At 41.0% G+C, this 24,148-nt stretch overlaps 1 protein-coding gene across 2 annotated transcripts in view; it reads left to right on the top strand.

The window, feature by feature from the left end:
* MAPRE2 (microtubule associated protein RP/EB family member 2) overlaps positions 1 to 24,148 on the top strand; it is a 141,558-nt gene that overhangs the window by 17,305 nt on the left and 100,105 nt on the right. For both annotated transcript variants that reach the window (XM_081801397.1, XM_081801396.1), the window contains exon 2: positions 6,897 to 6,958. Coding sequence is in view for 1 of the 2 variants with exons in the window: in XM_081801396.1 (XP_081657522.1) it covers positions 6,897 to 6,958 (62 nt within the window). In the remaining variant the exon portion in view is untranslated. The remainder of the gene's footprint in view (positions 1 to 6,896; positions 6,959 to 24,148) is intronic.

The following is a 24,148-nucleotide window of genomic DNA, read 5'->3' as shown; positions in this document are numbered from 1 at the left end:
ATGAGTGGATAGGAACTTCACATAAAAAACACTTTATGAAGATCGAAATTTGGTGTTCTGTTGCTTCAAAAATATGAAATTTTAATATGCAAAGAAAGCCTGACATAGGGAAGAAAAAGGGGAAATGGGTCAAAATGAACCCTTAGGAAAAGCATGTGATTTGGACTCAGAAGACCACAGTTTGGATCCCAGCTCTGTCCTTTATCAGCTATGTGATCTCCTACAATGAACAAGCTCCCATGATTACTCTTTATTTCCTGGGGTTATGCAAAAAAAGGATTTGTAACTGACCAAGTAGGAGGGTAAGGCCCACCTTGCTCATTATTGTATTCTTACATCTCAGTCCAGAGATGCCCTGTGATGTGTTGTTCAATGGATTGGAGCATGCACTCTCAATGGGGACAAAACTTAGAAATTGTATTGGTTTGTGGCCCTCTAAATGTCAACCCTAACAGACAAAATCTATCCCTTAGTATTTAATTTTTTAAAAAATTTTATTCATTTGAGAGAGAGCATGCGAGTGAGCACAAGAGCGCCAGTGGGGGGAGGGGCAGAGGGAGAAGCAGACTACCTGCTGAGTGGGGAGCCTGATGTGAGGCTCCATCCCAGGACCCCGGGATCATGACCCGAGCCGAAGGCAGACACTTAACCAACTGAGCCACCCAGGCATCCCATTATTATTTAATTTCTTTGCAGTGGGGAGTGAGCTGACCAGGAGGCAATGTCTAAAAGGGCTCCTTGGGAGGCAGAGAATGAGAGGGATCATCTGGGAAAAAATTAGATGGCTCTAACTCCGTCTGTGTCAGATGAGAGTTCCTAAAGAAGAGAAATAAAGGAGCAAAAGGCAGCTAGCCAAAAGGCAAGCACAGTGAACCCATGGAGAAAGAATTAAGATTTCAAGATTGGGGTGAGATGATCTATGTGAAACAATTTTACAAAATGAAGTGCTATACTCCACCTTGGAGCTGCCTGCAGAGGTGGCCGCCGTCTCCTCTTCAGCATCATGGCTGCCCTCGGATCTCTGGTGAAGCCCAACATCATTAAAAAGAAGACCAAGAATTTCATCTGGCACCAGTCAGACCAATATGTAAATACTGAGCACAACTGGGGGGAAACTCAGAGGTACTGATAATAGGGTACACAGAAGATCCAATGACATCCAACGTTGGTTATGGGAGCAACAAGAAAACAAAGCACATCCTGCCCAGTGGCTTCCGGAAGTTTCTAGTCCACAACACGAAGGAGCTTGAAGTGCTGCTGATCTGCAACAAATCTTACAGTGCAGAGATTGCTTACAATGTCTCCCCCAAGAAGCACAAAGCCAGTGTGGAAAGATCAGCCCAGCTGGTCATCAGTCGCTGATCCCAATGCCAGGCTGTGCAGTGAAGAAAATGAATAGACGGTGTATGTGCATGTCATATTTGTTAATAACCCATAAAACTACAAAGAAAAAAGCTATAGACCTGTATAATTATGGAAAGAGAAAGGTGTTTTGTCTTTTTTTTTTTTTTTAAGATTTTACTTAAGGAGAGTGCGAGTAAGCATGAGTGGGGTGGAGGGGCAGAAGGAGAGGGAGAAGCAGGCTCCCTGCTCAGCGGGAGGACCCTGGAATCATGACCTGATCCAAAAGTAGGCACTTAACCGACTGAGCCACCCAGGCGCCCTAGGAAGAGAAGGTTTTAAGAAACCTGTCAAGTTGGAGGGGCGCCTGGGTGTCTCAGTCAGTTAAGCGGCTGCCTTTGGCTCAGGTCACGATCTCTGGGTTCTGGGATCGAGCCCCACATCAGGCTCCCTGCTCCGCGGGGAGTCTGCTTCTCCCTCTGCTTGCCGCTCCCCCTGCTTGTGCTCTGTCAAATAAATAAAATCTTAAAAAAAAAAAAAGAAACATTTCAAGTTGGGTATTTTGCCTGGATTTATTTCCCATAATAGATTGGTGTTCTGTTCCCACCTCCCACCCAAGTTTTATCCATGACAGTATAATTGATGCTTCTACTCTGGAGCAGCACTAGATTATTTCCCAAGTGAGTGGGATTCAGCATAAATTTCCCCACCAAATAATTACTGATTCAGCCCCCAAACATTTTTGTAAGTGGGACTCTTCTGTAAGACCCCTCAGCAGGCCCCCCCAAAATAATGTGGGTGGTTATCACATGAGCATTTTAGGATGCACACTAGCACCAACAAAACTTAGGGGTAGAAGCTATGTAGATAATCCTGAATATCTCAATAAATTCCATCCCCTTAACGCTTTTAACAGACTACTGAAAATGTGAGTCTGAAAAGCTTCCCACACACCACTACAGTTGGACAGTGGTTATCCATCTTTTGAGGGAGGTCTTAGCAACCCTGGTTACCCAGTGTCCTAAGAATCCTCCTGCCACAGCCAAAGTCTTATTGAAATCTCCCATTACCCTTTCAAAAATTCTACTCTATTCCTGCATTTCTTCTTTGGACGGTCAAAGGAATAAGACGATAAAGGTAGGCCACGTGTAAAGCAAGGATTTCATTTCCACTATAACCTGAACGCTAAATTTGGACACTGGGCTCTTAAAGGGAATCTGATCCCATTTACTGTGCTACTTTCCTGCTTTATGAACATTCTGCTACATTTCATTGTCCGTCGTACTTGTGAGGAAAGCCGTTCTTCTATTCCAACTAGTTTCAGGGATCTCTGATTAAAAACCGATACAAGGATAAGTAATCATTAAAAACATTCACAGACTTAATGCATATGGTATTTCTCATGTAGCTTGTCTCATGTCTGTCTTTTTAATTTTACTTTTGTGCCTTTCGCACGGCGGATATTCTAGAATAGAAAGGGCAATCTCAAATTATTTTAATCCTGGTTCGCATGGGAAGTAACAGATGGATAAAGGAGGATTCTAAGAGGGGGATGAGGCTCAGTTTGTATGAAAATAACTGAATTTCTATTTTATTATAGCTATGACTTTAGACAATTGGGGGGGATTATACTTTATTTTTATAGAAGCTTAAATCACACGACCAAAAGAAGTTTATAACATCATTACCATTCTTAATGTACGCCATCAAAATCCCTTTATCAGCTGGCTATAATTTTTCAAAGCCCTTAAATATACAGTATGGGTCATTTTGTAGTCTGGCTTGCTTAAGGAGTGGAATGCATTGTACCACACTCAGTGCCCAAGATTCAGTGTAATTTGACCTCCTTTACTTGCCAGATAATCTCATTTGGTTTTGGTTTCCCTGGTGTGTGCTCAGCTCTGTGCTTCCCGGCAATCGAGCCTCTAGTCCCCTGGGGCAGTTGAACTGGGCAGGCTGTTGGCCTCCCTCTGCTGCCCTGGGGAGGGCTCTGAGCCCAACCCACCCAACCGAGGCCACTAATTGAGGTGGTGCTCGGCGGAGGGGGGCTCTCCAGAAGACTACTATGGAGTAGGATCAGCCTAAGGATTAATAGCCTGTGACCTTATGTTAATGCTGATAAGCTGCTTTCTTCCTAGAAAGCTGTGGCATTCCCATACTAAAGAATGTGATCTGTAACTGGAGTGATTCAGTATCTGAAAGCACCCACAGGGACTTTGGAATTCAGGATACAGCTCATTTTGAAGGTCCAAAGAGATCTCCGTCATCCCCTGAGGGGAAAACCTCCGTTCACATCCCAGCGGGGTTCCCTTCTTGGAAAAGCCGGGAGCAACTGGAGAAACAGGGGTTCCGGTCTCTTTGTGAGGAGGACGCTTTCACCTTGCATTAGTCAGAAATGTTGCTGGCTAAATACACAGCACTGAGCCAGATCTTTTTTCAATGGTGGGCATGAATGGACAATCTCTACAACCCTTTCTTCATTCTGATATCTCTTATGTGCCTGGCTCTATGGCCAGACATGGAAGCAGCCTCTTCAGGCGGGGGACTCTCAAGCTAGGACAGATGTTCTATGCACCACACGTGGGATGCCAGAATTCTGAGTCTGTCCAAAGAAAGAGGATTTGAAATGCCTAGAGGACGAGGGGGAAATGGACTTTTGTAGCAACAGAGAATGTGCTTTGTTAAAGTGTGGCCATGTCATGACTCTTTGGCTAACAAAGATACTTGGTCTTCTCAGTTAAAGCCAGCAAACCAGAGAAAGGGGCTGGCTTTCTGAGGAGCTGCACAGTGCTCAAAACAGGAAGAGTAAAAGTCAACATGGTTTTTCCTAAAGTGAAAGAAGACTCTGCACGCTCCTCTTTGTGTGGGGGTGGGGACAGTTATGCTCTTCTTTAGTGTGACCCAGTTCAGAATACAGAACACCTCCCTTGTCATCCACAAGAGCCACGAGGGATGAAATGCTAGTCCTGGACCAATAAGGGTGAGAATTTGGGGAAATTCTTGCATAGCATCAACTCGAAGGTACCAGGAATCCCTATCAAACTGCTACTTAGAAATTACTTCTAGTTTTCAGTGTATTTGTATCTATTTTGGCTTTTAGTAAAAGTTTAGAAAGGTTGATGTGGAATAAAGAGGGAATAGCAGCAGAAAATTCTCAGATAGGCAAGACTGGGTGAAATATTTTTTCTTGGATCTGTACAAATTTGTTGGGCAAATTCCCAACCCCATCTTGCCCACTGTCTCGGGGCTTTTGTTGCTCTCTGGAAAAGTAAGAAAATAAGAGATTCTTGCTCAGTTGTAATTGCCGTCCAATCTTTTTTTAAACTATGTTTTTAGATCCTTGTACGTGAACATGTAGTTGTAAGAAACCATATGGAACTTTCTCATGTGCCCTTGAGTCCCTTCTCCCCCCCTCAATGGTAATATCTTATGAATTTGTCACAACCAGGATATTGACATGGATACATGTTCAAGCCCAGTGTTGCCCTTTTATGATCACCCCCTCCTCCCACCACTCCTCCCTTGCTCCCCCCTACTCCTGCAACCATTAATCTGTGCTCCATTTCTACAGTTTTCTCATTTCAAGACTGTTAGATAAATGTAATCATGTGATATATGATCTTTGGGGACTGGCTTTTGTCACTCAGGATAATTCTCTGGAGGTTGATCCAGGTTGTTGTGTGTTTCAATAGTTTTTTTATTGCTAAGGAGCATTCCATGGTAAAAGGATATGCCACAGTTGGCTTAACCATTAACCTGTTGAAGGACATCTGGATTGTCTCTGATTTTTGGCTACCACTAAAAACAAACAAACAAAAAACAAATTTACATTTGTCTGGAAAAATGCCAAGATGTACAATTGGTGGGTTGTATGGTAGTTGCATGTTAAAAAAAAAAAAAAAAGCTTGCCAGAGTAGCAGAACCATCTTACATCCTCTTTAATTTTCACCTACATAATGGCTAATGATGTTAAATATAATTTCATGTGCTAATTAACTATTTATATATCCTCTTCAGCTAAATGTCTATTCATGTCTTTTGCCCACTTTCCAATTCATTTTTTTTATTGTTGAGTTTTCAGAGCTCTTTATATATTCTAGAAACTAGTCCTCTGTCAGATATGTGATTTGCAAATATTTTCTCCTAATTTATTCCTCATATTTGCATCTACTTCACAGGGACAAAAGTTCTTAATTTTGATTAAGTCCAATTTACTTATTCCTTTTATGGATTGTGTTTTTGGTGTCAAGGCTAAGAACTCTTTGCCAGGTCCCAGGTCTCAAAGATTTTCTGTGTTTTTCATAGTTTTATATTTTATATTTATACCATGTTCCATTTTTTATTTAAAGAGTTAGAGACCATGAAGGGAAGGGAAGGGGAGGGGGGAGAGGGGGGAGAGAGTAAAACATTGAAAAATCAACTCCTACCTTTACTTTTATTCTCTCCATACCTACCATTTTGCTGTTCCCATTTTTTTTCACCATCTCCTCTTCCCCTTATAAAAAAGATATAAAATGCCTCCCTCCTTTCTTTAAAAAAAAAAAAAAAAAATTTCACCCAGCAACATCTCCAGACATAGTTCTGGAGATCACCTTGCATTGTGTCTGCCACAAATATTTTTATGCAATTGACTTAAAAAAAAAAAAAAAAAAAGTAAGCACCAAAGGCATTTGTGTGTTCTGTTCTAGGACCATGTTAGAAGAATAATGGGCAGGGTAAGGCCCTAGGTAGAAGGCAGCAGTCATTTCTAATTTGTTTCTTGCGGTGGCAGGAAGACCAATTAAGGCTCATGCACATAGGCGTCTTGGCTCTTTTTTAGCAGCATCTGCTTGAGCCATAAGCAGCCTCCCCAGGAACCATCCACTTCCCACCCTAACACTGGACCCTCAAAACCTGGAGATCAGATACGTTTCTTAGCCTGGAGAATTGGATCTGTCCTTCATCAGTGTACTTGTCTTATCACTTAGAGTATGTTTTGAAGAGCAAGAGCCAATTCACATAAAGTAAATTATGTTGGTGTGTAGAGTTTGAAATTTGATCCTGGCATTGTTTAGAATGCCTATTCTCTTAAAACTTGATTTAATTGAAGAAAAAAAAAAAACTCTTCTGACTAGAAGAATAAGCCTGTGTTGATACCAGATATAAAACCTGCAAATAAACCTAAGTTTAAGGAAATTGGTACTTTAATGTTGGCCTTTGACATCCCACTTAGAGGCACTGCTTCCTAGGGTTATCTGCTAATACATGAATCCTCATCACATCAGACTATCAGGGAGAAAGGTAAAAAGAAAAAAATTATTTTCATAAAACTGACATTATACTAAATATTCACAAACCATAACCAACCTCAAAACTGATCTAAAATATAGACTGAGTACTCAATGGCTTGGCTGACTTAATCTCTCTCCTATGGTAAAACCAACTGAACTTTGATATAGTGTGTGCTTTGATTTCCCTTTCCATTGCTAACTACACCTAACGAACTCCATTATAACACTTTACTCCTATGTTTTCATCCTATTAAGTATTCTTTTTTCTTTTTTTCACTATCCCAGTATCCCACTCCTCAGCGGTACAGTTCATCTCGTCAGCCGGGGAGAGAGCCTGGATGCTCAAGGTAAGGCTTAAATCTAAAATGGTGTAGAATTCCTTATCTACAGATTAAATTGAAGTATTAATGCCATTGTGACAGTTTATTTTCAAAATTCCATTCTACAATTAAAGCAAGTATTCCGGTAAACATGCTCCATTAAAACATTACTTTTCAAACTATTCCATTTCCCATAGGTATGAAGGGCTAATTAACTGCTATCAGCAATTCCTCCAAAAATCGTCAAGCCAATTGAAGTTTAATTTGGAGATATTATTAGTGATAAGTGGAAGGAGAGAATATTAAGATGTAGCCAAGTAACCTCAGGACATCTCATGGTATTTGTGACCGAATGATTTTTTTATTTCATTTATTTATAATCAAGGCAACTGCTCAGACTTTACAAGAGGGTGGAGCATATTTGGGAAGGAGACAAAGACTCAGAAGCCCCTCCCTCCCCCCCCCGCCCCGCCCCGTTTGGGGTTTGTGTTTGAGACACAATCCTTTGACCTTCACTTATTTCCCACTGGTATTCTGAGTCTCTTTCTCTCTAATGCCTTCAAGGTTTATTCACCTCCAGTAGCTCCCTAGAACAAAGGAACAATTAACTGAAATTCCACCAGATGGCAATATTTGGAAAGCCATCCACCAAGGTTTCAAAGCTGAGAGCTACTATTGTTCAGAGAAGTCTCAATGTAAAACGTCCTAGACTTCACCAACGGTATTCTAAACATCTTTAGTTTTACTTCTTTCCCCACAACATCGAAAGTTTTTACAAAAAAAAAAAAAAAAAGTATGTTAGGGAGTATATCTGGTATTTTCTTTTGTTTTTCATTCTGGAATGATAAAATTAGAAACGTCATTCTTAATTCTTCACGGTGTCCATATTAAAAGCTCAAATCAATGGATAATATACTATATTTGGTTTGGATTTCATGGTGATAAATACAATGATTAATGGTCATTTTTAAATTGAGAGGAGAAAGCTAAAATTCTTAAAAAAAAAAAACATTTTAAGGAGTTGTCTTGATATTAAACCAAGTGAAATTTGCAGGTATAAAATACTTGTACTGATTTGGAATAAGTTATTTAAATGGGATGAGAAACTTCTCTCCTTTTGCTCTAATGAAAGGGGAGAGCCTGACCCCTGAGTGGTGTCCAAACAGCCGGACTTTTCGAGGACCAGAGCTGGGACAGAGGGATGCAGAAAGGCATCTAAGGGCAATTAAAATAGAAAGCACCAAAGAGAGGCCCCCAAGCTTGCTTCATACACCTAAAAGCTGACCTTGAGCGCCCTTTGAAACCTGCCCTTGTGCTACTAGCCCTTCTGGTGGGGGACCCACGTGTCTGGGATGGTCCTGGTTTACTTTCATGGTCTTGGAATATAGTCTCATTAGTACCCCCTTTCACCCTCAAAAGTATCTCCATTTGGATGATAAATTCTAGGGTTGCCTACGTTCTAGGCCGGTGCATTAGAAGAAAAAGTAATAGAAAAAGGTGGCCCAACACCTAAAGAGGGTGTCTGTTTATAAACCTCCTTATATCTAGGACTGCAGGACGAATGCTCCCTTTTCTGTAAAGAGCCACGTCATAAATATTTTCCGCTTTGCAGGCCATACAGTGTCCGTCACGACTATTCATCTCACTGTAGTGTGACAGTCACCATAAACAATACATAAATGAATGGGCTTGGCTGTGTTCCAATGAAGCTTTATTTACAGAAACGGGCTGTAGGTAGCATTTGGCTGGCAGGCCATAGTTTACAGACCCTCGTGAGCCAGTTCTCCACCATTTCCTATCCCCTTACCAAGAGACAGCCATTCCTTAAATCCTCTCCTTTGTCTCCCTATCCCTTCTAGGTTGTAGCCTCCTTAATACCAGTTTCTGAGACGGTTGATAGTTGCTTGAGTGACTAATCTCAGTTGTGTGGCTCCTGAGCATCCTTGACTGAGTCTAGCTGCTTGCTTCGTATCCAGATTGGTTTCTGCACTCTGCACACCATGCCTGTACCTTATACCTCATGACCTAGAACAGCCTTCCTTTTGAGAGATCGCTTGAATCCTAAAGTTAAATCCTGAAGCAATAGCTATGTAGTAGACAATTTTATGCTTTGGTCCTCACTAAGTAACTGTCTATGGAAAATACAGCCACATAAGGAAAGATGAACGGTGACAGTAGCAAATTTTTATTATAAAAATAGTACATTTAGGGCGCCTGGGTGGCTCAGTTGGTTAAGCGACTGCCTTCGGCTCAGGTCATGATCCTGGGGTCCCGGGATTGAGTCCCGCATCGGGCTCCCTGCTCAGCAGGGAGTCTGCTTCTCCCTCTGACCCTCCCCCCTCTTGTGCTCTCTCTCCCATTCTCTCTCTCAAATGAATAAATAAAATCTTTAAAAAAAAAAAAATAGTACATTTAGAGGAAATTTTGGAAAGGAAAAAAAATGACGCATAACGCCATCCCAAAATAACTGTTTGGTTTTTTGTATATTTGCTTTTCTCACAAGTATTCCCATTTTTCTCTACTGGATGTGAACTTTGTGTTTTACTTAGCATTAGTCACAAACCTCTTTCAGGAATCTTCAGAATTATTGTTAGAGTAGAATAGTATTATATCAGTGTGTCATAGTATCCTCCAGTTTTGTTGTTGTTGGTTTGGTTCAGTCTAATTTGTATTTTTTTTTTTTTTGGTCTATTTCCTTAGTACAAAATCCCAGAAGTGGATTATTCAAAGATATGACCATTCTTATAACTTTTAATCTAGTTTACCATATTTCTTCCCAAATGGTTTGGAGTCTTTCACAAACATTTGCAATTTGAGAGGACTAGCCTCACCACAACTTAATCAGAAATAGCATTTAATTCAATAATATTTACTGAGTGTCTCCTACATATAAAGAACTGTGCTAATTGCTTTGGGGTGTGTGTGTGTGTATATATAAAGGGTAGGTTTTTCTACAAACCTGAGTGCGTGCCTGCTCTGGACTATATATTGTAGGGTTTCCATGCTGAGCCAGAAGATAGCTTCTGAGTTTGACCTTACTGGGAAGCTAACATAGGTATATATAATATCTATAACTGTATAAAAAATGAGATACACCATAGGAGAGATACAGAAAAATGCATTGGGGGTCTGGGAGGGGGTTGGGGGGCAGCGGTTAGAGATGGCATCTGGGCTGAACCTTGGAGGTGAGTTGGATTGGAACATGAAGGTGGTGAGATTTGCCGTTCATTCCATAAACATGTATTGATAGTTAACTCTGTACCGGGTGCTATGCTAAAAGCTAGGGTTTTAAAGGCAAACAAGACAGAGCTCTTAAAGCTTAGCATTTAGGGGCGCCTGGGTGGCTCAGTAGGTTAGGCATCTGCCTTCGACCCGGGTCATGATTCTAGGGTCTTGAGATCGAGCCCCATGTCGGGCTCCCTGCTGAGCGGGGAGTCTACTTCTCCCTCTCCCTCTACCTGCCACTCCCTCTGCTTGTACTCTCTCTCTCTCTCATAAAAAATAAAAAATCTTAAAAAAAAAAAAGCTTAGCATCTAATGGAATTGACTGCTTTAAAAACAAAAAAAGTCTGCTAAGTTAGGATAGCTTGTCTAGCAGAGGATACATGGGGATAGGGATGAAGCCAGGGTCATCTTTTGAAGAGGGAGCTTTTTCATGGCTCTTCTTTTGATAGTCTTGCTCATTAGTTGTCCTGTCAGAATCTGTGGGAGATCTGTTTCTATAAGTTTGAAGGTTATTCTAGTTGGCTGACCAACATTCCAATTAAAATTGGCCTATATTTACAGCCCCCCCACTCCCCTGCCCCAAATGATATATTCATTGAGCAGGTACAGAGCTAGGCCTGGAATCAGTAAGACTTACATCCTAGCCCTGAACCCCTGATGACTGAAACAAATCACCAAGAATTATAGGGTTTCATTTGTATGTTTTTCAAATAGCTGGAAGGAACCTCAATCTAATACAACTGACCCATTATAAAGATGAACATTGTTGGGTGAGGAGAGTTGCAACCAGTTGCTAGAGACTAGCCAACCGCCGACTGTTTGGTAAATAAGCCATGGCACCAGACCCTGGCCTCGGACTCCCTTCCTGCTTGGTCTGTGCTCACTGCTGTAATTTGCCCTGTAATAAGAACTAAAAAGAGAATTTAACCTACACATTTTTGTGTGTGTGCATGTAGAAGCAACACGTATTTTTACCCAGCTCACACCACCACAAACTTCAAATTTTAATTTTTAAATTAAAAAGTTCAATAGTAATGAATAGATTAGTAGTAGAAAGAGAGGGAAATGGGAAACAAATTCCTACATCTGCCATTTTCCTCCTTTGGGATCTGGGCAAATAACTTGGCCACGCTAAGTTTTTACGTGTTGAGTTTGTTGTAAGAATAACTGGAGGTGGGGCGCCTGGGTGGCTCAGTCGGTTAAGCGACTGCCTTCGGCTCAGGTCATGATCCTGGAGTCCCTGGATGGAGTCCCGCATCGGGCTCCCTGCTCGGCGGGGAGTCTGCTTCTCCCTCTGACCCTCCCCTCTCTCATGTACTCTCTCTCATTCTCACTCTCTCAAATAAATAAATAAAATCTTAAAAAAAAAAAAGAAAAAAGAATAACTGGAGGTAGCATAAGTGTTGGCTACATCATGGGCACTCAGCAAGTGTTTTTCTTTCTCCTTCTCTCCTAGAGCTACAAGTTCTTTACAGGGTTCCTTTTGTTAAGGAGGTTACCCTGTAAAACTCCTGGGAATTAAATGATGGAATGAGAATACATTTATAAAAGTATCTGGTATAGAACCTAATATTCTCATTTCTGAATTTCACTTAACAATGCTTAAGTAGCATTTTAGAGGTTTTTGTTCATGGGTCTTTATCTTTCAGGAGCTTATTTCATATCGTCTATGGATGTGTTGGTAAGACTTAGGAATTTTCTGGTATTTACTCGAAAATATGTCAAATACAGAGATGGCTCAATGAAGAAAATATAGCTAAATATTAACAATTTAAAAATCTAGCTGGTGAGTATGAGTGTATGTTATGCTATTTTACAGGTTTTTTCTACTTATCTGGATGTTTGAAATGTCTTAGGCCAACTTTTAAAAACCCCGTATTAAATATTAAGCCTCGACCATGGCCCCATCACTGTGCAAGGGGCAGACGGTACCTTTTGGGCAAGAAAGTCGGGGTGTCCACCCTGATGGAGCTAGGGTGCACTGTAGCGAACACTCACGGGACGGGTAGTCCTGGCTGAGCACCATGGTGGGAGAAGTACAGGATACCACGGGAGCCCCTAGCAGCGAGAGCAAAGCCACAACAGGTTCAGGGAGGTCAGACGAGGCTTCCAAGAGGCGGGGACCTCTCCTCTAAGACCTGAAGGAAAAGGAGGAGCCAACAGATGTGGAGAAGGGGACTGGAGAAAAGGGAGGGTTGTTGATGCGGAAAGAGTAGCAGCTTCATCAAAGACCTGGAAAGGAAATAAGAGAAGCATCTAGCATATTGGCTAAATTGGAAGCGACTCAGTAACGAGCTGCAGCATCCAGGGAGGCATGAAAGACAGGACTGGGGAGACCGAGGAGGAAGGGCCTTGGCAGGCCAGTGAAGGCCTTTGGGTCATAGTCTGAAAGTGCTGGTTGGAGTGCTGTAAGTGGAGAAGTGAAACCTCCAGTTTCGTGGCTTAAAATGGTTCTCCTGGCGGCTGTGTGGACAGTGGTGGGGAGGGGATGAGAAGAGAAGCAAAAGTGAAAGACGCTGAGCGTCTGGCTGAGGTGGTGACAGCTGGGGTAGGGAGGTGGGTGGACTTGAACACCAGTTGGAAGGTGGGACGGACAGGACTGGGTAAGGGAGAGGTCAGGGGTTAACTCACTGGCCATGTGCATGGAGTGATGGCTATGTGGTAAGCACCACTGCAGTGCTGAGAAGAAAAATAAGGTAAGCTCTAGGGAATACAGAGGGAGGCGTTGCTGTTTTGTGGAGAGGAGATGAATGAAGAGGGGTCTTGGCAGGAGCACGGACGGACCCTCAGGGACCCCCATCTGGGATGCCGCAGTGAGAAATAGTCACCTGGGGGCCATGGAATTGAGTGGGCTCCCTGGAGGTTGAGTGGCAGTGTTGTGGTTGCCGGAGGAGGATGCCCACATGCCTGGTGTAGGTGGGGGGGTTGACGATATTGCTTGCTGAGGTAGGAAATCCAGGGCAACAGAACATGGCAAGAACATGGCAAGAACCCAAAGCATCGTACTGAATGTGTTGAGTTTAGGGTGCCTGTGATCTCTAAAAGGATGGATGTGGGGATTTGGGATCTGAACCCCAAAAGAGAAAATAAGCCACAAATACAGCCTTGGGAGTCACTAACATGTAAGCAATTAGCCGCGAGTATAGCTAAAATTGCCCGAATAGAGTAGAACCTTAAAGATCACCAATATTTAAGAAGTGGATTAAGGAAAAGAATACACCCATTTTCATAGCAGCGATATTGACAATAGCCAAAAGGTAGAAGCAACCCAAGTGCCCATCAACAGATGAAGGGCTAAGCAAAACATGGTATGTACATACAATGAAATATTCTTGTGCCTTAACAAAAATTCGGGTACATGCTACAACATGGATGAAACTTGAAGACCTCATGTTAAAGGAAATGTCAGTCACAGAAAGCAATACTGTATGGTTCCGCTTATGAGGTACCCAGAATAAAATTCATGAAAGGAGAAAGTAGGATGGTGGTTTGCAGGGGCTGGGGAGAGGGAGATCTGGTGAGTTCTCGGTGGATATAGAGTTTTAGTTTTGTAAGATGAAAACCATTCTGGGGGCGCCTGGGTGGCTCAGTCGTTAAGCGTCTGCCTTCGGCTCAGGTCATGATCCCAGGGTCCTGGGATCGAGTCCCACATCGGGCTCCCTGCTCAGCGGGGAATCTGCTTCTCCCTCTCCCTCTCCCCCTGCTTGTGTTCCTGCTCTCGCTATCTCTCTCTGTCAAATAAATAAATAAAAATCTTAAAAAAAAAAAAAAAAGAAAACCATTCTGGAGATGGATGCTGATGCTGGTTGTACAGCAATGTCAATGTTGGTACCACTGAACTGTACGTTTAAATGGTGGAAATGGTAAAGTGTATGTTCTGTGTGTTTACTACAATGAGAGAGACTCATGATTAGCCAAATACACAGGAGAAAGACCACTTGCGTACGCTGTCATGGAAGCCTAAGCAAAAGAGCGTTTCAAGAATGAGCAAAGGGTTGATAAGTCTAAATGCTCAGCAAAGGTTAAGTAAGATGATGACTAAAAAGTGCCTATTGATTTTCAGCAATGAAGAGGTAGTTGGTGATCTTGGTGAAGCTAATTTCAATGGCCTGGTCAAACTGGAGTCTAGGGCAAGTGGAGAGGGTAGGTTTAGTTAAGCCTTAAGATATTTGACCATAGATCATGCTCCCAGCGTCCTGGGATCGAGCCCCGCATCGGGCTCCCTGCTCAGCGGGGAGCCTGCTTCTCCCTCTCCCACTCCCCCTGCTTGTGTTCCCTCTCTCGCTGTGTCTCTCTCTGTCAAATAAATAAAATCTTTAAAAAAAAAAAAAAAGATATTTGACCATAGAGAAGAGGAGAGAAAGAGGAACCTGTGGGGAAGAAGGACTTGCACAGTTCAATGACGCTGGGGAAGGAGTCAAGCGAAGGGGCATGAAAGGTCTGCTAGAAAGTGACAGAGCAAGGCTTCAAAAAGGCAGGAGGCAACTGGCCAGGATCCACCTCCTTGTGGCAGCAAGCAAGAAGGAGTAAGATGGCTACCTTGTAGGCAGATGTATAGGTTTGGGGGCAGGAAACTTAAATTCTTGTCTAATGGCTTCAATACCCTCTGAAGTCAGAGGCAAGACCATCTGCTGAGGGAGGGGAAGGTGGAAGGGTCAGAGATCTAAAGAAACAAAGAGTATTAAAATGTCTGATGTATGAAGAATGACCGAGTGCTGACTAGGGAAGCAGAGGGATGATCTGGAAGCACTGACACCCACTTGGGCTGGGGGGGCGGGGAGGAGGCTGGATTTATAGTTGTGCTGATCTTCTAGGTAGAGCCCCTTGTCCCCCAGCATGGCTCAGCAAGCAGTCCAAATGAGGCACATGCACCTGAGCAAATGAAAACTTCCTAAAGGGCTCCTTTTTGGGAGAAACCTGAAAATTGATCACGAGGCCAATACATTTAAAATGGGCTAATGCTTTGTTGGAAAGGTTGTAGGTGCCAAATGAGCGGCTGCAAATGTTTGGTTTAGGACTTGTTTGCGATTACTGCGAGGATGGTAACTCGTGAGGGCCCCCTGTCGACAAAGTAGATTATTAGGGACCAGCCTTAATGAACGATTGATTGGTTGAATTCAAAGGGAAACTGAACAGTTTGAGTAGTTTGGTGTCTTCTCTCCTTCCATTCACAAACTTGGATTGCCAGTTACTCTGTTGCATAGAAATAAAACTGCCAGTTGCTTAACAAACCTTCAATGTTGTATATCAATAGGAGATTTCTGCTTTTTTTTTTTTAAATCCTAGTATAGTTAACCATACAGTGTTAGATTAGTTTCAGGTGTACAATATAGTGATTCAGCAATTCTCTTTGCAACAATATGGATGGATCTAGAGAGATTTCAGTCTTTTTGCATAGAGTGCCAGGATTTGGTTAACTACTACTCATTTTGCTAGCAAAATGTCACTAAGTTTATTCTGAGGTTGACCTACCTTATCACTTTACAAGTGGGCTGTGGTATGTGGAAAAGAATGCTATTGATGTCCCCTAGGCCAGTGCCTGGAATGCTTGTGTATGTTGAGGCCCCTAATCAAGTGTTTCTTCTACCCCTGTCACCATGGGAGTTTGTTTTTCCAGTCTGAGAGATGAAAAATAATGAATATGATGGGCACCAAGCCTAGGATACTTCTTATTCCCACTGATACCCTCAGAACTTTAGAGCAGATTTCTAAGTGTCCTGCAGTGATAATGTTCTATATCTATGCCACCTAATTTGATAGCCATTAGCCATGTACCCACTGAGCGTTTGAAATGGGACTATGAACGGTTCCTATGCACTTTAAGTCTTTAATCTTAATGTGAACAGCCACATGTGGTCAGTGGCTACTGTATTGGGCAGCCAGCTCTAGAAGCCAGATTAGATAGAACTGAAATTTTAAACACAGCTTACAAATAGAGCCAACCCAGAAAACTCCTCTGGTCTTTGATGTCCAAACAAGTCTGGCCTGGCCTCATTCTGCCATCAAGTTGGTTACAGCCTAGGGATTCTGGTCTGTGTGAGGGTGAGTATGGGGGGTGGGGTAAGATCTGAAAGCCGCCTACAGCCAAGGAGGATTCACCTTCAGTTTACCTAAACAGTCTAACACCCGAATACCAGAGTCCTGTCGACAGAGAAGAAAAAGATAGGGAGAGAACAAACTTTCCTTCATGACTACAGAGCATAAGTACTCTAAGAGCAACTTCACATAGGATGTCTTACGGGAAATTGGTTTGTCTTTATATGTCCTCTGTGAAATTTGTTTATGCTTGTCATAAATGCGTTTGAGAGCTCACAAACTTGTTCAGGGCCCCTAGCTAGTAAGTAGTAGCAGCAGCAAGATTAGTACCCAAGCAGGTGTGAATCCAAAGCTATTTCCACAAGCAGTACTCACAGCTAGATACCAGTGTTGGGAACTACCAGAGAAGCAGAAAACCTTCAGGGTAGGATTGGAGGTGAAATAGAGGTTATAGGAGGCAAAAGACAAATTCTCTGTGCATCTGTTTAATTCTGATTATCTCAGAAGTTGTACCTGTATTCCTCCTCTGCCTGCTTGCCTGCCCTCCTCACCCTCCCACCGTTTCAGTTATGTTGATCATAGGTTACCCCTTCGTGGAAATACAATTACTAGTGCCATGGAAGATGTACAATCGATCATTTGAATTAAAATGACTCAAGAAATAGAGCTCTACCATCATCTTAGTTACCATCTAGGCGAAAGTCAAACTACTTGGTAATTATGTATACTTCTGATGTATCTCATGAGAAGTATGGTAGATGAATCTAACATCTCCCAGAGTTCTGGTGCTGCCTGCCTTTCTTCTCAAATGTCTTAACCTCTGATGTTCTACTTCTGTAGTATTTCCAAATTTTCCATTATTTAAAATAATAGTAGAAATCATGAACAGCAAATCACCTATAAGTCTACCCTAGCAATTTATTTTTCTTTTCCTTCTAGTCCTCATTCATATAATTTCACATAGTTGGAACAATACCTTGTGCATACGTCAGTGTACTGCTTTTTCATGTCATTTTGTGTCACAAGTTTTCCATGCTGCCACACATATTCATGATGATAGTGTTAAGGTCTCTAGGGCACTCTATAAAATTGACATCCTATTATTATTCCAACCTGCTATTGTTTGACTTACGGAGTCTGTTTCAAAGCGAAGTTTGGTAGGTTTTAAACTTACAGATCTTAACTGGTTAAATACCCCTGACTGGAAGTCTCATACCTGTGTGTTCCCACATTCTCTGAGAATAATTACTATACTATAGAATTCCAGAGCGGGTATTACCTTGGATTTTAAGTTTTTTCACATGTAATTTTTCCAAAACATGATATTCTAAAGAAAAGTAGATGATACATTCTATTTTAATTATCATTCCCCTCCCAGACATTAGGCACTTAATTTATGCTTCTTGAATTCTGCATAATCTATAAAACCGCCTTGACGTGAGGTTGCTCAGCGGCTTGTACTGTGGATGACAGATTTTCAGCCTTGCTTACCTCCGATATCATTCTGCTTAAGATGCATGCACTGACATGTTTGCCTCTGTTCTAAAGTTAGTCCTGTTTCATTCTTCAAAAAGCAATTCAAATGCATCACAGATTATCAGGTTAACATCAAACTACGTTAGGGAACATGAACAGTAAAGGTCAAGATAAGTCTCAGTGCCTCCCTAGGGAACTAAATTCTTGGTTATGAGGATTTTTTATTTTCCAATACTTCATACTCTTGCTTTGCAATATGATGTTAGTCCTGTACTGGACCATGATGATTCAAAATGCTGATGTGTTCTGTTATGATTTTTCAAGGCAATGACTAGGCTACATACTATCTACTTGATAGAGTTTCTCTCATGAGATTCTTGTGCTTCCAACTTTATTTTTGCTCTTGCGGAGTGCTACATTCCAGACTTGTGTGAGGTAATGCCACTCACACATTGCTTTGGCTTACAAGCTGGACTGAACCATTCACACCCTTTTCCAGTGCCCGCCTTAGAGAAAAACTTTGCAAAAAATAAGAATTGAGTGCTTGGAATGTTGTGTAAGGATGTTATTGCCCCTAACCAGGAAAACCATTCTTTTAGAGAAGTGTCTTGAAATAAGAATATCTTATCACTCTTGCCTCCTGCTCAAAACAGAATTTAAGAAATTGCCTAACTCAGGCACACCATTAAATTTGTTTCTTTTGTTTGTTTCTTTAAATTATTTAAATTCCAGTTAACACAGTGTAATATTAGTTTCTGATGTACACCCGGTGCTCATCACAACAAGTACCCTCCTTAATCCCCATCACCTATTTTGTCCATCCTCCAACCCCTCCCCACTTCTGGTAACCTTCAGTTCTCTATAATTAAGAGTCTGTTTCTTGGTTTGCTTCTCCCCCCCCCACCCCCATAATCGTTTGTTTTATTCTTTAAATTCCAAGTATGAGTGAAATCATATGGTATTTGATTTATTTTGTTCCACATAATACTTTCTAGCTCCATCCATGTCGTTGCAAATGGCAAGATTTCATTTTTATGGCTGAGTAATATTCCATTGTGTATATATCACATCATCTTTATCCATCAGTCAGTGGACATTGCGCTCTTTTCATAATTTGGCTATTGTAGATAATGCTGCTATAAACATCGAGGTGCATGTATCCCTTCAGTATTTTTGTATTCTTTGGGTAAGTACCTAGTAGTGCAATTGCTGGATCATAGGGTAATTTAATTTTTAACTTTTTGAGGAACTTCCTTCCTGTTTTCCAGAGTAGCTACACCAGCTTGCATTCCCACCAGCAGTGAAAGAAGGTTCCCCTTTCTCCACATTCTTGCCAACATCTGTTCTTCGTGTTGTTGATTTCAGCCATTCTGACAGGTGTGAGGTGACATCTCATTGTAGTTTTGATTTGCATTTCCCTGATGATCAGTGATGTGAGCATCTTTTCGTGTGTCTGTTAGCCATCTGTATGTCCTCTTTGGTAAAATGTCTATTTGTGTCTTCTGCCCAAAGCTGCATCTCATCAAAACTTCAATATTTTATTGTATGGGAAGATACCGAAACATGAAGCATTTGCTTTTCAATGTAATTCCATTTAAGTAAAGTTATTTTGGATTTCAGGGTAAAAATGGTAGAGAATTCTGGTCGAAAAAAGTGATATTGCTGACACAAAGAACAAGTCACTTGGATGGAACTCAATAAATGGTTTTAAATATTACAGAATTTTGGCTATCCTGGGATTGTTATAAAAGCTTCAGAAGAGATGGACTTTGAGCTGAGCCTACTTTTGTAAAATATGGATTAAGGAGGAGGAAAAAGGCCATCCCAGTTACCAGTCATAAGGTATAAGGAACACCATAAACCATTTCAAGGAGGGTAGGAGGGGATGACAGATTCTTTAACGTGATTACTGGAGGATTAAGAGAGAAAGATAAACTAGGATCAAATAGTTCTGAGTCCCAAAAGCAGATAAGTTGTCTAAGCTTTGTATTTAAACTTTGTATTTTAGATAGTGGGAAATACTGTACACAATGCAAATAATCTAGAAACATTGAATTCTTTTTTAAAGATTTTGTCAGAGCGTGAAAGAGAGAGGCAGGGAGGTAGGGAAAGTGGCAGGCAGAGGGAGAAACAGGCTCCCAGTTGAGCAGGGAGCCCAATGTGGAACTCAATCCCAGGACCCTGGGATCATGACCCAAGCCAAGGTAGATGCTTCACCGACTGAGCCACCCAGGTATTCCTAGAAACATTGAATTCTAAGATGGTAGTCTAAAAACCTAGTTTTGCTTCCCTTCTCTCCAGATCATCAATTGAAATAATTTAAAAAGAAAAAAAATTATGGCAATTCTGGAAACAGCAGTAAGGATCAGAAATTGACAAACTTCTAGAACATGGAAAGGAGATAGGATTATATTGCTAACTAAAAAAAAATTTTAAGACAAAAATATGGGAAAAGAACAGTTGAAATAATTCAAAGAATTATTGTAATCCAGATGAAATAATTCTGAGAATAGAAGAAAACAAAATATTTATCCTTTGAATGAAAAGTATTGCATTCATCAAATTCCACTACCCATTTGCTTAAAAAAAAGTTGCTATGGATAAGATGAGATTAGAAAACATGAGTTCTTGCAAATTAAAAATCAAGGGAAAGACTTTGAATGTTGACACAGTATTCCAGAGCATAAAGCAAAAAAAAAAAAAAAAAAAAGAAAAATATTGAGAGATCTGAAAGGATGATCTAGAAGTTCCAACATAGTTTGGAGTCTTTAAAGGAAAAAACAGATTGGAAAGAAAGGCCTAAAAATTCAGATTAAAAGAGGCCAACCCTTTACCCATCTCAGTGAAATTTCAGCAGACAGAACGTCTTAGAGCTTCTGGGGTGGAAAGTTAGACGATGAGAAGATTACCAACACGAGTGAGTGATCACCTGAATGACATAAACTTTGGTACATAGTGTTGGAAGCTGGGAGACCATAGAACCAGGCTTTCAAAGCTTGGAGGGAATGGATTTTGGAACTATAATTCTGTACGCAGCCCAACTATCAATAAAGTATGAGAGCAAGTAGACATTTTCTGACCTGAAGCCTTGAAAACGTTACCCCTCTTCTCAAACAACTTGAAGATACAGTCTAGGAAAAGAGGAGAGGAAAAAGATAAATGTTAATATAACAGCCAAAAACTATGGAACTACTAAAGGAGTCCAAATATAAGAAACACCAAGATGCCCAGCAATAACAGCAAAGCAACTGGCTTAAATTAGGGGTTCCATGAGGAAGGTTTTGCAGAAAAAAGTCAGATTCTACTATAAATTTAGAGTTCAAATCTGAGTGTTCTTTATCATACAATGATAGTTATAGGTTTTTTCTCTCAGAAAAAATAGTTAAAATCTCTAGGAAAACTATGTAGATACAGATAGGTCAAATACATAAAGTAAGATTCAACTTTAATCTTAAAATGAGGCATGCTTTTGAACAATTAATGGCCTGTGGAAAGATAATCCATTTGACCTCGATGATTTTGTAAGAATATTCTTCTGATTGCAAGATGTAATGAGATTATATTTCTTTCTCTATGAAAGGTGACACCACTTGATTTTTAGAAAGAAGAAGAAATGACCTAATCATAAGTGCCATTTACTAGACTTCAAGTTTAGGAGCAATCTATAGTCAAAACAAGGAAGCCTTAAATACAGTCATAGAACATAATGTAAATATTAAGGATAAAGGAGACCTAATGGTAGAGTCATGCAAATTAAAAGCAGAAAAGTTCGCAAAGAGACCTAAAATGGAGAGTCGATAGGTCATGCTCCTTGGAATGAGTCAAGAAATAGGATTTTAAGAACGTAGCTTAAAGTCATAATGGTAACCACTGGAATAATTCAAAATATTACCAGTAATTGAAAGAGGCAAGAAGCAATAGAAGTGTTGAATTTCTTTCATAGTAGAAAATGCTGTGTTGATACATTAAGAATAGAACATACCTGAATTTTTAGAACTACAATTGTAACCCCAGAAGAATTAAAAACAGTAGTTCAAAAAGATTCATTACTTAAAATGGGACTAGGGGTAAGGGAAAGTAGTAAGAGATGTTTGCTTTTAATACTAGGCATTCTGTGTGTCCTCCAATTCTTCTGCATATTCCACAAATTACAAATAGTCCCCTATGTTAAGAGGATTGAAAGGACAGCACAGATGGACTCTTGGAAGTTTTCACATTTGCCTGTAGCTCAGGTGACATGATTATGGAAACAAAGAAAAATTGAAAGGCAATTGGAGAAGAATGGGTAGGATTTGATGGTTGGTAGATAATTGAACAGGATGGGGTTTTTTGTTTTTAAGGGAATAAAGCAAAGATGTATAATATTTTCAGACTCCTTGATGAGAGTAATCTGAACTGAAGCTATGGACAAAATGACACCCAGGATAATATACTTGTTACACTTCCTGATGCTTTGCTGTTCCTTATCCAGTAGTAGTATTTCTCTAGGCTGGCCAAGAAATGAAAATGTGGCCATATTATTAAGTGATACTTGTCATACGGTCAACTATTTGTCATAATGGGATAACCCAAATTTTTTTTCACTTAATCATAAGTGCCAAATACATCACACAACCACAGTGGACCACAGGAAAGAATAAGCCAAATAGCACTTGTTTGGTCAAAACTTTCAGATCAACAAAGAATCGGATGCTTCAGGGTAACAGTGGATACGGGCTCCGTCCTGTCTTGGCAGTGATTGGATTTGTGGCTGGAGGGGAAGAGGCCAGGTTTTACTGCATTAGAAGCTCTCAAAACTCCAGGGCTCTGAATAGTTGAGTTTTCAGTGAGCTTCTAATCCTGCTCTGCTACCCCGAGCTGGGATTTTAGCAACTTCTGGGCTTGATCCTATTTACTTTATCCTATTTACGACAAGTTTTTTAAACACCTAAGTCAAAGCTGGGAAGACTAGAGTTCTTTTCCAAACCCTTTCGTAAACTACGCACTCTGCAGGTCCTCCTCCTCCTCGTTCACAGCCTGACACCCTTCCTCACTCACGGATTATCTGTTCCAATTATTTGCTGAAGGCCTTCCGACTAAAATGCCACCTTTTTCCAACTGCAATAGAACAAAACATTTTACACAAATCTACTTCAATTCCTAGAACTGTATGACTTTTCTCTAGTAATGGAAACAATCTTGAGATTAATAGAATTTCTCAAGATCTCTGGAACAGAATCCAAAAGTTCACTGAGCTTCCATTTCCCATTTTGCAGAGATGGATAATTATGTGTAAAATCACACAGAAAACTTGGCTCTCACATTTGCCTGACTGATATTCAAGGGGAATCAGAAAAAGATCTTTTCAGTAAATGTAATATTTCGGATGGCAACATCTTCCCTTGCTGGAGGGCATTGTGTTTTGCCAGGTAAAAATCAGTGTGAAAAAGCTCTGAAAGGTCAGATTGTTTTTGTTTTGGTTTGTGGTTGGGTTCTTGCCTTCCATGTTGTGAATGGCTAAAGCGATAGATTTAGAAGAGGGAAGTAAATTATTTTTTTGCTTGGAGGGGGATTGGAGAAAATAAAATCTGGAAAGTAGTCCAGGTTAACTGTACATCCTAGAATTGCCTAATTAGGAAACAACCGCCCCCCCCCGCCGCCGCCCCCACAAAGAGGTTCTTCAGTCATCTTAGCCAAATCAAGCTGCTCATCTTGACCGGCATTAGCAAAGCCACGTTGCTTTTCTCGAGGTGAATGTGTCCTTTATATAGTATTTGCACAAGGCATGACCTAAGCATGGATTTGCATCTGTTTCATAACTGCTGTGAAGTTTATTGGCTCAGCTCCACGGAGCTTTGTCCAATCTTCAGGAACTCTTCTCAAGTAATGTGAATGTGGGAGGAGACCACTTGTGGGAGGATTTACTTTACCCAGAGTCGAGTGTTTTGCATGCAGAATGCGAGACTGCTGCTCAACAGGTTGTGTCCCAATGTAAGTGACCAGCCAGAGAAACATTTCTTGGACTTGTCACCCAGCCTCAGAGTTCCCCTCTGCATAGCTTTGAACGTAGGAAATAGCAACACTATGCTTCCTTATTTCTTCCAAGCAAGAATTGCCTATGAATTTTTTAAGCCGATATTTTAATTTGCTGAAAACAGGGATTCCGACTTTCATGATGTAATCTGATTAGTCAGTGCCGTTGTGAAGATGAGATGGTAGATGAATGTTCCTGGCTTTTCTCCTCGTCCTGAATGTTCTGGATGGACAGGGACTCTAAAGAGAGGACAACTCAGATACTGTTACATTTACATCATAATTCATTTGATCTGAGTTGCTGCTATCCTCTTCCTCGCTTTATCGTGAGGCAAGCTGAAGTTATTTTCAAACGGTAGCTGAGAGGTCTAGCAGTCCCACTGAACTTAGCCCAGTGCAATAATCAGAGGGAAGAATCTCTACAAGAGCATATGTGAAGGATTCAAAATAGAAATATTTACAGGCTCT

This window comes from Leptonychotes weddellii, chromosome 13 (genome assembly GCF_054177405.1).
Source record: "Leptonychotes weddellii isolate Sample4059 chromosome 13, ASM5417740v2, whole genome shotgun sequence".
NCBI classification, from domain to species: domain Eukaryota; kingdom Metazoa; phylum Chordata; class Mammalia; order Carnivora; family Phocidae; genus Leptonychotes; species Leptonychotes weddellii.
The sequence above is the reverse complement of the archived record's forward strand: the minus strand, read 5'-3'. Positions and strand labels throughout refer to the sequence as shown.